This window comes from Herpailurus yagouaroundi, unplaced genomic scaffold (genome assembly GCF_014898765.1).
Source record: "Herpailurus yagouaroundi ecotype Mexico unplaced genomic scaffold, PumYag 184, whole genome shotgun sequence".
NCBI classification, from domain to species: domain Eukaryota; kingdom Metazoa; phylum Chordata; class Mammalia; order Carnivora; family Felidae; genus Herpailurus; species Herpailurus yagouaroundi.
The window spans coordinates 9,547,979-9,561,311 of NW_024412415.1; the positions used below are offsets into that span (position 1 = coordinate 9,547,979).

The following is a 13,333-nucleotide window of genomic DNA, read 5'->3' on the forward strand; positions in this document are numbered from 1 at the left end:
TCTTTCTTTCTTTCTTTCTTTCTTTCTTTCTTTCTTTCTTTCTTTCTGTTTTTGGGGGTATTTTAGGTTTGCCTATAAAGAAGTTTATTTATTTTGAGAGAGAAAGAGAGAGACAGAGAGAGAGAGAGAGAGAGAGAGACAGAGAGAGAATATGCATGCACAAGCAGGGGAGGGACAAGGGAGAGGGAGAGAGAGAATCCCAAGCAGGTCCCACATGGTCAGTGCACAGCCCATTGAGGGGCTTGATCTCATGAACTGTGATATCATGACCTGAGCCAAAATCAAGAGTTAGACTCTTGAACGACTGAGCCACTCAGGCACCCCTTGCCTTTTTGTTCTAATGGTGTACTCTGGACATATACCTTTTTAAATGCTCTTAGTCCCGTTTTCTCATTTTATCTTACTATAGAGTTTCTTGGTTTTAACCAGTATTGTTTTGTTTTCCTCCATTAGGGTCTCTAACTTAATCGATAATGAATGCTATTCCTCCTCTGTCAGCATTCCATTTTCACTACTCTCTCTCTAGCCATTTTAAATGATTATCTTATTTTCATTCCTTTAGGGCTTCCCTCCCCCACCCCCAACTTTATATCAATGCCCCTTATTAAATTTTCATTTGAATCTACTCCTTTATGCTCTTTATAATTTTTTTCACTTTTTCATTTTTTAAGTTTATTTATTTTGAGAGAGAGAGAGAGAGAGAGAGAGAGAGAGCGCCAGCACACACATGGGAGGGGCAGAGAGAGAGGGACAGAAAGAGAATCCCAAGCAGGCTCCGCACTGCCAGCTTGAGCCCAATGCAGGGCTCGAAATCACAAAACATACTATCATGACCTGAGCTGAGACCAAGTGTCAGATGCTTAATCGACTGAGCCACACAGGCACCCCTAATTTTTCACTTCTAAGACATCTTTTTTTCTTCCATTCAGTTCAGTCAACTCTCATTTCTTCCTTTCTCTCTCTTCTCCTTTTCCTTTTTCTCCCATCTTCCTCTACTTTGTGGTCTATTTCTGTTCTTAGTTTTTAAATTTCTGATTCAAGGTGATTATCCCTATCTTCAAATGCACAAGTATATTTACTTCCATTTGGGGTTTTATCTTAGAGTTTTCTTCTTCTTCGTGGTTGATTCTCTGAAAGGAAATTTCCTTAGCATGAATTAGATTTTCTCTTCTGATTTTTTTTCAGTAAGACTTAATGGACCTTGGAAATCTTTTTCTTGTTCATTTTTGCGGTAGTGAAGTAGTTCATGAGATTTGTAGTTTATTTAGTGCCCTCTTCTGTCAATATAACAAAGTCCAAACACATTAGTGGATTTTTACTTGTTTTTATGGTCAGAGAGGTACAGTATCCTGATTTTATAGTTCTCCTTTTTGTAGGTAAATTTTATTTCCCCTTTTGCCCTTCTGCAATTATTGATGTACTGCCTTCAGCTTGAAATTCATCCCTTTTGCCTGTTCTGTGAAAGTGGATCTGAGCCCTTGAAATATTTTCCTTTGCCAGCTGGCACTGGGGCTTGTGTCAGAGGGCACTGAAGAGACACTGCAAGAGGAAAGTGTTCTGTCAGAGCTCCAGTGTGCAGCTTGGCAAGTCTCTCCAGTGTGTATGGCTCTCCCCAGCACAAGGATCCTGCCACACCTCAGCATCTTCAGCACCTGTTTCCTGCAGCACAAAGAGGTCAGCAACCAACAGCTTCCCTGAGAAATAGCAGTTTTATGGCACAGTGTCTCTGGTGAGACACACCAGCAAATAGTTTTCTCTGACACCCCAGAGAACAGATTTCCATCAAGTTCCAGAGGGCAGATTTTCAGCAAATTCTACCAGGCATCAGAGTGACTTCCTGGCCATCCAGTGAGCACCCAGTGAGCAATCCAACAAGGTCAGGAGCTCAGCCCTGGAGTCAGAGCTGGTTGGAGCTCTTCCTTGGATGCTTCATCTTAGCCTTAACAGTAGGAGCTACACTTTGTATTTGCTAGCACCATATTTCTACTTCTTACTAGTCTATGCCACATTGTTCCAATTTTGTATTATAGGTAATGACTCCTTGTATCATCCTTCCCTGTTCAAATTACTATGTAGTTTCTCTCTGCTGATTGGACCCTTCACCACTCAACTGATAAAAGGCACTTCTCCTTTCTGTTTTGTCTCTTTTCTTCTTTCTTTCTTTCTGTCTTTCTTTCTTCCTTCCCTCACTCCCCCTTCTTTCTTCCTTCCTTCTTCTTTCTTTCTTCCTTCCTTCCTTCTTCCCTCCCTCCTACTCTCTTTCTTTCTTTTCTCTTTTCTTTTCTTTTCTTTCTCTCTTTCTTTCTTTCTTTCTTTCTTTCTTTCTTTCAGAAGCTATGTACTTTGAATCATAGCTTTTTTTTTTTTTTTTTTTTTTTTTTTTTTTACCTCCTGGTAGTTCATGACCTGATCTACCTAGACACTTTCTAATAATTTCATTTGTAAGACAGGTTCAGTTTTTCTGGTGTTGGTTTAAGATCGACCTTAAGTCCCATTGCTAATTTTCCTCCTCCCCCCAGTTTTTAGTGATCTGCCTTTATAAAGCCTGGGGGGGCAGGGTTGAGTGAAGTAGGAACATAAGAAAGTTGGTGGTTTTTTGTTTCTCTCTACTTATTTTGGAGTTTAGGCTAGGCATCTTTTGTCTTCAAATTATGTTGAGGACATGGTTTTTGTGTAGTTTTATTTTTTCTTTCTTGTTATTATGTCTTATTTTAGGAGGAAACATTGAGAGATGGGAACTTAAACTGTCTTCACTGACTTCAGCTACCATGAAGCCCTATCACCTGGATTTTTGCAAGTTTGAGACTTATCTACTTCTAACAAAAATCAAAGGAGGAGGACAAAGGCACTAAAACAAGAATCAAAATTTCTAGACAGGTTCCAGCTCTGTTGCTAATATTTACCTACAGTTGGATGATTGATTCACTCAGTGTTAGGATTATTTCCTCTATTGTAAAAGGGAGTGGCTGGACTAGGGCAGTGGGTTCTAAACTCAGAAAAGCAAGAGAAACATTCTGTGCCTTGGACATTTTGATTTGGTAAGTCTGGGGTGGCTCCAACAAATGGGTACTTTAAACAAACATCTGTGATGATTCTAATGTAGATAGTCAGGGTGCCCCACTTAAGAACTCTCAGACTAGCTAATCAAAGATATCATCTCCAGTTATGGAAGTCCATGTAAGCTCTTCTGATTCAATAAGCTCTGGTGATCCCATCTTTCAATATAAAATCAAAAACAATGGATTAGTTTATCACAATTAGCTCCATTTATATGATGATTTTTCCCTACTTACTTTTTTCATTGTTAACTAAATAGTTTAAAGCAACCAGAGCAGGTAAAAATGGGTCAGGAAAAAAAAGAAGGACAACCCTGCCCCCCAATTTTAAAAATAACAAACAAAACCAACTGTATTTAATGCATGTAAGGGAGAAAACAAACAAAACCAAGATGATGGCAATACACCATAACCTGTTCCTAAAACACTTTGTAAATTAAATCACCTTCTTAGAGCAACAAGCTACATGTTTTGTTCACACTAAACTTAAGCATAGTATAGTTAGGTATAATTGTGGTTCATTTTTTCCAGGCTCCTATATATTCTTTAGAACTAAAATCAAACAATTCCTTCTCATTGTGAGGAATACCCATTGTAAATCTGACATCAACAAGCCATACCAGCTCAAAGCTCCCATTTCACAGTATGACCTATAAACACTTTCTAAGAAAAGTAAATCTGAACAGACATATGTAAGAGCATTAATTCAAGGAAATCCATAGGCTTTCTCATATGTCTTAGCATTTTGTCATCTGAAGGAACCTGGATGAAATAAAAGACATTTCTGCTAACACAGTGCACGCAAGAAAGCCACTGGTAAATAATCTGTTTAGGACATACCCAATTGCTGCAGGGGTCAAACGGGTGTGCAGTTGAGGGGTGGCAGAAGTAGTGGTGGTTGTTAGGGAACCATCAGTTCCAGTCTTCTCCCAGTCAAAAGGATCACTCTCAATTACTCCAAAGGTCTTGATGCTGTTGTCAAACACGGATGTCAGAAGCTAAACCATAAAGAAAAACACTAGAGTAAGCTAACAATAAACATCATTGCTTTATTCCTTGAGAAAGCTGCCAGACTCACAATTGGTTTTGTAGTAGGATTTAAAAAAATAAAACAAAACAAAACAAAGAACAATCGTACAAATGGGGGAATTTGAATAAGGACTATATGTTGATGATGATACTGAATTAATACTGATTTTTCTCAATTGGGTTACCAGTTTACAGTTATGCAGGAGAATGTTTTTAGAAGATACATAATGAAGTGTCTTATCTAAAACCTACTTTCAGATGGTTTGGCAAAAGAATATTTGTGTTGTATGTATATACATGTGTATTCAGTTTCAATCATCAAGGTGATCATTTTTTTTGTCAAACGGTCATTTTTATATGGTTTGATGTAAGTGAAGAGTGTTAACAGTTGGTATATCTAGGTATACAGAAGTTGATTGTACTTCCTTACAATTTTTGGGGGGGGGGCTGAAAAATTATTCAGCTGTATGTGGGTGCATATACACAAATTGTCACAAAGAAATCTGCCTCTTTATTTGGTTTATATTATATATTTCAATTTTTTGTCTTCATTTGTTCAAGATCTAATTTTCTTTCTTTTTAATTTTTTTTAGTAGGCTCCACACCAAAAGTGGAGCTCATGGTGGGGTTTGAAATCACCACCCTGAGTTCAAGACCTGACCTGAGATCAAGAGTTGGATGCTTACCTGACTGAACCACCCAGGTGCCCCAAGATTTTATTGTTAAGTAATCTCTAAACCTAACATGGGGCTCAAACTCACAACCCCAAGATGAAGAGTTGCATGCTCTACTGACTGAGCTAGCCAGGCACCCCCCATTTTTTGGTCTTTAAATTCTAAAACTCTGATGTGACGTGGATAAAGATCTCACAAAGATCATCCTTTATGAGAGTTTGAGGATTGGGATACTGAAAGTTTCAGGGAGGAATAGGGTATATAGATACAAATTTGACAGTCAGCATATAGATATGAAAAGGTATTATTTAAAGTCACTGAACTGGATGATATCATCTAAGGAGAGTAGGTAGCAAGAGGTCAAAGGCCTAGGGCACTCCAACATTTGGTTGGAAAGAAGACTCAGCAAAGGAAACCAAGAAGGAGTGGTCAATGAGATAGGAGAATCAAGTGTGTGCTGATTTTGATGCCCAGTGAAGAAAACATCTCAACAAGGTGACCAAATGCTATCATTGGTATATTTATAGCTATTTCTGATTATTTGATTGGTTTCTCTCTTTCACCCAAACTGTAAGCTCCAAGAGGTTGGTGCATGTCTGATCATCACAGTATCTAACACAATACTTTATATATAACAGCAGTGTTGTGATTTATAAGTGATAAGTTTGGTCAATCACATGACCAGAATATATTTCTTATGTATATTTGGTCTTTGTCCATAGTTCCCGGCACACAGCTCCCAAAACCTTGAAATTTCCTGAAAGAAAAGAGCAATAGGAGCATCTTTTGATATAATAATATTTGATCTATAGTCCTCAGTTCCTGAAATCACTTTAGAGCCATAAACATGAAATGACTATCTTGTTATTCATAACAAGCCCCTTCCCACCACAACTGGGTTTTTGTTAATGAGGTAACTTTTGGAAAGCTCCTCTGGATAAGGGCTGGCAACAATGTGATTAGAGACTTGTAACTTTCAGTCCCATCCCCTGGCCTCCAGGAAACAAGAGAGGGGCTAGAAGATGAATCAATCAACGATGGTAAATGATTTAATCAAGCATGCCTATATAATGAAGTCTCTATAAAAACTAAAAAGGATGTGGTTTGGAGAGCTCGTGGGTTGGTAAACATAATGGAGGTGCCGAGAGAGTGGTGCCTGCAGAGAGGGCATGGAGGCTCCACACCTTTTCCCCATAGCTTGCCCTATGCATCTCTTCCATCTGGCTCTTTCAAAGTTAAATCCTTTGTAACAAACCAGTAATCTAGTGAGAAAACTGGTTTCCCAAGGCCTGTGAGCCACTCTAACAAATTAACCAGGCCCAAGGAAGGGGTTGTGGAAACCTTTGGTTTATAGTCATAGGTCAGTCAGAAGTACAGGTGACAACCAGGACTTGCAAATGGCATCTGAAGTGGAGGGCTGTCTTCTGGGACTGAGTCCTTAACCTGTGGAATCTGATGCCATCTATCTCTGGGTAGATAGTGTCAAAAGTGAGTTGAGGGCGCGTGGGTGGCACAGTCGGTTAAGCGTCCGACTTCAGCCAGGTCACGATCTCGCGGTCCGTGAGTTCGAGCCCCGCGTCAGGCTCTGGGCTGATGGCTCAGAGCCTGGAGCCTGTTTCCGATTCTGTGTCTCCCTCTCTCTCTGCCCCTCCCCCATTCATGCTCTGTCTCTCTCTGTCCCAAAAATAAATAAACGTTGAAAAAAAAATTAAAAAAAAAACAAACAAAAAAACAAAAGTGAGTTGAATTGTAGGACACCCAGCTGGTGCCAGAGAACTACCAGGCTGAGGGGGCGGGGGGTAGGGAGAGAAACCCATGTTGGAATTACGAGTCCAGAACCTTTAAATAGTTACTCTCAAAACATTTCAAGAACAAGTATTTGTGATAATATTAACTAAAAGACTCATATAACACTACCTTTCATTTAAATCCCAAGGAAAAAATAATACATGTAGAAAAGGAAACTAAATAGATAAAAGGAACCGGAAACGGCATGGCTATAAGACCTCAGAAATTTGATTTTGGTCATATTTTTGTTGACTTAAGTTACCTATGTTATAGCTTAGACTTCCCCAAATTGTCAGAGTTAGAGGGCTACAGAAAACCCAGAAGGAAGATGGATTGAGACCCAGCATATGGCAACAGAAGTGGCACACCTTGGACTACTCTCTTGACTTTGGAAATAGAGGTTCTCACAGAGCGAGCTGCATGCCTCCTGAAAATGGAGTCCCTGTCCCTGAGGCAGTACCCGCCTTGCTGTGTGAGCACTCAGATGGCCACTGCCACACTGCTACAGCCTGTACCGGCTGCCAAGGAATGATCCTAAGCAGTTTTTATGCCAGATGTCCTTTTATCATGGAATTATTTTCTTACATTTATCAGAGTATAAACGTATGCAGCATATGCCTTTGGGCCTCAGATAAAAAAGTCTGTTACTAAGATGGTGACACCAGAGACCCAGCAGCAGAAGGCAGAAGGATGGAAGGTACAGCACAGAACAAATAGACCTTCCCTGACCCTCTAATTTATGGGAGGTTCCCCCTTGTTATTCTCCAGCTCAATCTCTTATTTTTTTGCTTCCTAACAGCCCATCTAGGCCTTCTGAAAAATTTAACTCCAATGACATCAGACTCAGGGGAATCTTAAAACAGCAAGAGGCAAGCCTGCTGCATTCTGATGCAACCTCTGCTTAAACAGTCCCATTCCTAAACCTGGGAAGTATATTAACAAGATTAGTAAGAAATGTGGTCAGCTTTGGATTTCCTATCATATACTCTGATTTTAGCAATGCTGTGGCACTGTATGAACTGGCTGATATATACATTTTAGTTTTAGGTTCACCAACAGTGTGGGTATTTATGGGTTTTATTGGTCTTCTCAACTTGCTAAACAATGCTTCACATCACTGGAACACTCTAATAAAAATACTTTTGTGGTCTTTTGTCAGGATCACATGATTCCATTAATTACTGACAAGAATTTCTAATAATTCTTCATATAACTCTGTAGTTCTTTCACTGCATTTTTATCAACCAGTCATGTTAGTATTTGTTTTACAGTGGCTGCTGTGTTTGTGGCCACCTCTCCAAAGAAGTCAAGATGGTAAAAAACAGGGCTTTTTGGAATGAGTCAGAAATTGGGTTCAGACACCACTTCCAGTACCACTACTGGAAACCACCAGTTTTCCCAGGCAACAGGTCTAAAGTAAGTCTCCATAAAATGGGGATAATAACCCTACCCATGTATTGCTATGGCATTGTTAGGTGTCATTACCGTGACAATAATGTGCAAAGGCACCAAGAGTTCTTTTATTTTTTAATTTAATTTATTTTTTTTATTTTTATTTTTATTTTTTTTTGAGAGAGAGTGAGTGAGTGGCGGGGAGGGCCAGAGGGAGATACAGAGAATCTTAAGCAGGCTCCATGCTCAGTGCAGAGCCTGATGTGGGGCTTGATCCCACAACCCTGGAATCATGACCTGAGCCAAAATCAAGAGTCGGACACTCAACTGACTGAGACACCCAGGCGCCCCCCACCCCAAGGGTTCTTCTTTATCCAATCTGATGCTATGTTAGTTTCCCATTAACTAGTAACTGTGTCACCTACGTGTGGAGTCTTGTGGTGGAATTCAGGGTTAAGAGTTTCCTATTTACTCCTCAGAGATATTTTCCTTTCTCAAAATACTTTAAAAAGGATTATTTAAATTACGTGGTGGTCACAATAGGGTTGAGTGTTTTTAATCATTATGTACACTTCTGAAAATGTTGGCCCAGCATTTTTTCTTTAATCTGAAATAATTAAAGATTAATAGTAAATTACAATAATAGTACAGAGAAATCCCCTTCACCCAGTGTGCTCCAATAATAACATCTTAAATAGCTAGAGTTCAATATCCAAACCGGGAAAATTACATGGGTACAATCCACAGAGCTTATCAAATTTCACATTTTAAATGCACTCACATGTGTGCGTGTATTTGTACATGTATAAAACTAGAGAATTTTATCATCTGAAGAGATTCATATCCCAGCATCTTTTTCTTAGAGTTGCTATCCTCTTTCAGAATTTAATTTATCCTCTTTCAGATATTTGGGGGCACCTGGGTGGCTCAGTTGGTTGAGCATCAGACTCTTGCTCTCGGCTCAGATCATGATCTCACAGTTGTGAGAAAGAGCTCCCATGTGGGCTTTGGGCTGAGCATGGAGTCTGCTTGGGAGTCTGTCTGTTTCTCTCCTCTCTCTCTCTCTCTCTCTCTCTCTCTCTCTCTCTCTTTCTCTCTCTCTCCCTCCCTCCCTCCCTCCCCCTATGCCCTTCCCCTGGTCATGCTTTCTCTCTCTCAAAAAAACCCCCATAATATTCATAATATGATCTCTGTTTCAATCATGGCTATAATTCTGATAGCTTCACTTAGTTTAGTTTAACAGATAGAAAACAGCATTTATAGATTTCCTTAGTAGGTGATTATGGGCAAACTAAGATTAAATTGAATTTTCCTAACATTTGCTGAAAACTTAGGTGCCAGGCATAGTGTGAGGATAGTGCAAGACAAAAAAAGAAGACATGGTTATACCTCCAGGACTTAAAGCCAGCTGGGAAGATACATTTATACATAAATACTAAGCACTGATAAACTTGGACGTAGTTTCCCAAAACACTATAACTCTTTCCAAAAGCAAGTGCCAGCCATTATTCTAAGACATACATAAAAGATTCCTGGTTAAGAGCAAAACAACTCTTCTCTCTAGGTGTGGACTAGATGGCTACTGGATGAGGTGTTGGCTATGGACAACTTGTTAAGACGGAACTGTTTTCTGGCAAGAAATTCTGACTTTTAAGGGCTTACAAAGCAGAGACATTCAAAGTGAACATGGCTTTGTAAAACACCATCATTTAACACTCTGATTACAAAATATATTCACTCCAGTCTTGGCTCAGAACATACAAGACATAATGTTTTTTGACTTTTGATGTAGCTAGGGAAGCAGTCATGCTAAATACTGGGGGTTTTTTTTGTTTTTTTGTTTTTTTGTGGTTTTTTTTTTTTTGCTTGTTGATAGAAGATTTTGTTATTGTTTTTAACCACAATGGTTGTCCAATGAGGAATTTAAAATTTTGAAAGAACAGTAATTAAACTCATATTCCCGAACAGATACCAAACTGTAAAATTAACCATATGGACAGCATTAGTTCACAAAGTGTTCAGATTCAAAGCAGAGTAATTTTTCTCAAAATGAAGTCCATAGGAGGACTCTGTGAGGGAAGCAAGAGACAGAAGATGCAGTCAGACCTTTTTGGAACCTGATGTGACATTGATACTAGTCATGAGAACATACCAGGCACACCAAAATCTTTTCCCCAATTATCTTTCTCCTTTCCACCTGTCCTCTGCTCCCACTCACTGCTTATGAGAGATCAGAGAGCAAGAAAGAACCAAAAGAAAATATTTTGCCTGCTCTCTCTCTTCCAAAAGTAGTAAAATTATTATATTTTGTTTTGTTATTAGATGACAAAGACACAGAGAAGCTCCTAGGAGAATGTCCAAATGAAAAACATGAGAATAAGAATATGTTAATTTAAAGTAATTATAAACAGGGGTGCCTTGCTGGCTCAGCTGGTTCAGCAACCAACTTCAGTTCAGGTCATGATCTCATGGTCTGTAGGTTTAAGCCCCACATTGGGCTCTGTGCTGGCAGCTTGGGGCCTGGAGCCTGCTTCGGAATCTGTCTGTCTCTCTCTCTCTCTCTCTCTCTCTCTCTGCCTTTCCCCCACTTGTACTCTGTCTCTCTCTCAAAAAATAAACATTAAAAAAAATTTAAAAATTAAATAAAATAATTATAAATCTAACTTTCAAACTTAAGCTAGTGAATACAATAGTTTTCTTTAGATTATAGACATAACTAAGTGCTGAATGTGATCAAAATTATTTTGCTTGCTCAACTTTTATACTCCCATGCAAACTCTATCAATAAAAAATTATTAGCACCTAAGATGAGAAAGTTGGAACATTTTCCAGCTCCTCCTGAATCTAGTATTACAGGCAGAATTTTATTACAAGTAATATGAATTCTGTGCATTTCAGAAATACATATAAAATGTAACTATAAGAATATATTCCAAAGTGACTTGCATACAATGGATTTTCTCCATTTGTTACACAATCTATAGTTATTAATGCAAAAAGCCACACAGGAAAGAAGGTGACAAGTTGACCCACTTAACGTCTCTAAGTACTCAAGGCTATATATTGCCTCTCTGTTTTATATCTTGTTTATATGTTATACAAAAGCTGCCATTTCACACAGAAATAGCTACCACATACAAATAAGTTCACTATGCTGTTCAGAGCCTTTCAACCGGGCAACAGTGATGAATGTAAAATTTTCATTAACAGTAAAGTCTATGTATTGTCCTTTGTATATGAAAATGATAAACTGATACACCATTTTTATAGTTACACCTCAGAGATATTGCAGATTAGGTTCTAGACCACCAGAATAAAGCAAATACCACAATCAAGCGAATCAAGTGAATTTTTTGGCTTCCCAGTGCATATGAAAGTTATTTCTACTGTATTGTATACTATTAAGTGTACAATAGTATTATATCTAAAAAGAAAACAATGTACATGACTTAATTAAAAATATTCATTGGAGGGTGCCTGGATGGCTCAGTCAGTTGAGCATCCGACTCTTGATTTTGGCTCAGGTCATGATACCAGGGTTGTGGGAATGAGCCCCATGTTGGGATCCATGCTGAATGTGGAGCCTGCTTAAAATTCTCTCTCCCTCTGCCCCTCTCCCCTGCTTGTGCATGTGCTCTCTCTAAAATAAAGAATAAAATAAAATAAATTTAAAAAATTTTTTAAAAACAAAAATATTTCTATAAGATGCTAACTATCATCTGAGCTCTCAGCAAGTGAATCTTTTTGGTGGTAGAGGGTCTTGCCTTGATGTTGATAGCTGTTGACTACTCAGGGTGGTGGCTGCTGAACGTGGAGGTAGCTATAGCAATTTCTTTAAAAAAAAAATTTTTTTTAATGTTTATTTATTTTTGAGACAGAGAGAGAAAGAGCATGAACAGGGGAGGGTGAGAGAGAGGGAGACACAGAATCTGAAACAGGCTCCAGGCTCTGAGCTGTCAGCACAGAGCCTGATGCGGGGCTCGAACTCATGGACCGCGAAATCATGACCTGAGCCGAAGTCGGCCGCTTAACCGACTGAGCCACCCAGGCGCCCCTATAGCAATTTCTTACAATAAGACAACAATGAAGTTTGCCACACCGATTGACTATTCCTTTTACAAGTGATTTCTCTGTTCCATGTGATACCTTTTTTTAAATGTTTATTATTTATTTATTTTTGAGAGAGAGGGAGCAAGCACGTGTGTGCACAAGTGGGGGAGGGGCAGAAAAAAAGAGGGAGACAGAATCTGAAGCAGGCTCCAGGCTCTGAGCTGTCAGCACAGAGCCTGACATGGGGCTCAAACTCACAAACTGTGAGATCATGACCTGAGCCTAAATCGGATGCCTAACCAACTGAGCCACTCAGGACTTCTTTCAAAACTGGAGTCCATCCTCTCAAACCCTGCCACAGCTTCATCAACCAAGTTTATGGAATATTCTAAATTCTTTGTTTTCTTGTTTTTTTTTTTTAATTTTTTTTTTTTTCAACGTTTATTTATTTTCGGGACAGAGAGAGACAGAGCATGAACGGGGGAGGGGCAGAGACAGAGGGAGACACAGAATCGGAAACAGGCTCCAGGCTCTGAGCCATCAGCCCAGAGCCTGACGCGGGGCTTGAACTCCCGGACGGCGAGATCGTGACCTGGCTGAAGTCAGACGCTTAACCGACTGCGCCACCCAGGCGCCCCCTTTGTTTTCATTTCAACAATCTTCACAGCATTCTTCACCAGAAGTAGCTTCCATCTCAAGGAACCACTTTTCTTTGCTCATCCATAAGAAGTCACTCATCTATTACAGTTTTATCATGAGATTGCAGCCATTCAGTCATGTTTTCAGGCTCCATGTGTAATGCTAGTTCTCCTGCTATTTCCATCACATCTCCAGTTACTTCCTCTACTGAAAGTCTTGAACCCTTCAAAGTCATCCATGAGGGTTGGAATCAACTTCTTCCAGACTCCTGTTCATGGTAACATTCTGACCTCTTCCCATGAATCATCAGTATTATTCATGGCATCCAGAATGGTAAATCCTTTCCAGAAAGTTTTCAATTTAGTTTGTCCAGATACATCAGAGGAATCATCATCTATAGCAGCTATTGCCTTATAAGACATATTTCTTAAACAGTAAGACTTGAAAGTTGAAATGACTTCTTGATTCACGGGCTGCACAATGGATACTGTATTAGCAAGCATGAAAACATTAATCTCATTGTACATCTCCAACAGAGATCTTGGGTGACCATGTCCATTGTCCGTGAGCAGTCATATTTTGAAAGGGATCTTTTTTTCTGAGTGGTAGGTCCTAACAGGGGGCTTAAAATATTCAGTAAACCATGTTTTAAACAGACATGCTGTCATCTGGGCATTGCTATTCCATTTACAGAATACAGGCAGA

At 39.3% G+C, this 13,333-nt stretch overlaps 1 protein-coding gene across 6 annotated transcripts in view; it reads right to left on the minus strand.

Annotated features, from left to right (window-relative positions):
• TTBK2 (tau tubulin kinase 2) overlaps nt 1-13,333 on the minus strand; it is a 161,175-nt gene that overhangs the window by 41,532 nt on the left and 106,310 nt on the right. For all 6 annotated transcript variants that reach the window (XM_040492418.1, XM_040492419.1, XM_040492422.1 and 3 more), the window contains one exon: nt 3,897-4,054. In XM_040492418.1, the coding sequence (XP_040348352.1) occupies nt 3,897-4,054 (158 nt within the window). The remainder of the gene's footprint in view (nt 1-3,896; nt 4,055-13,333) is intronic.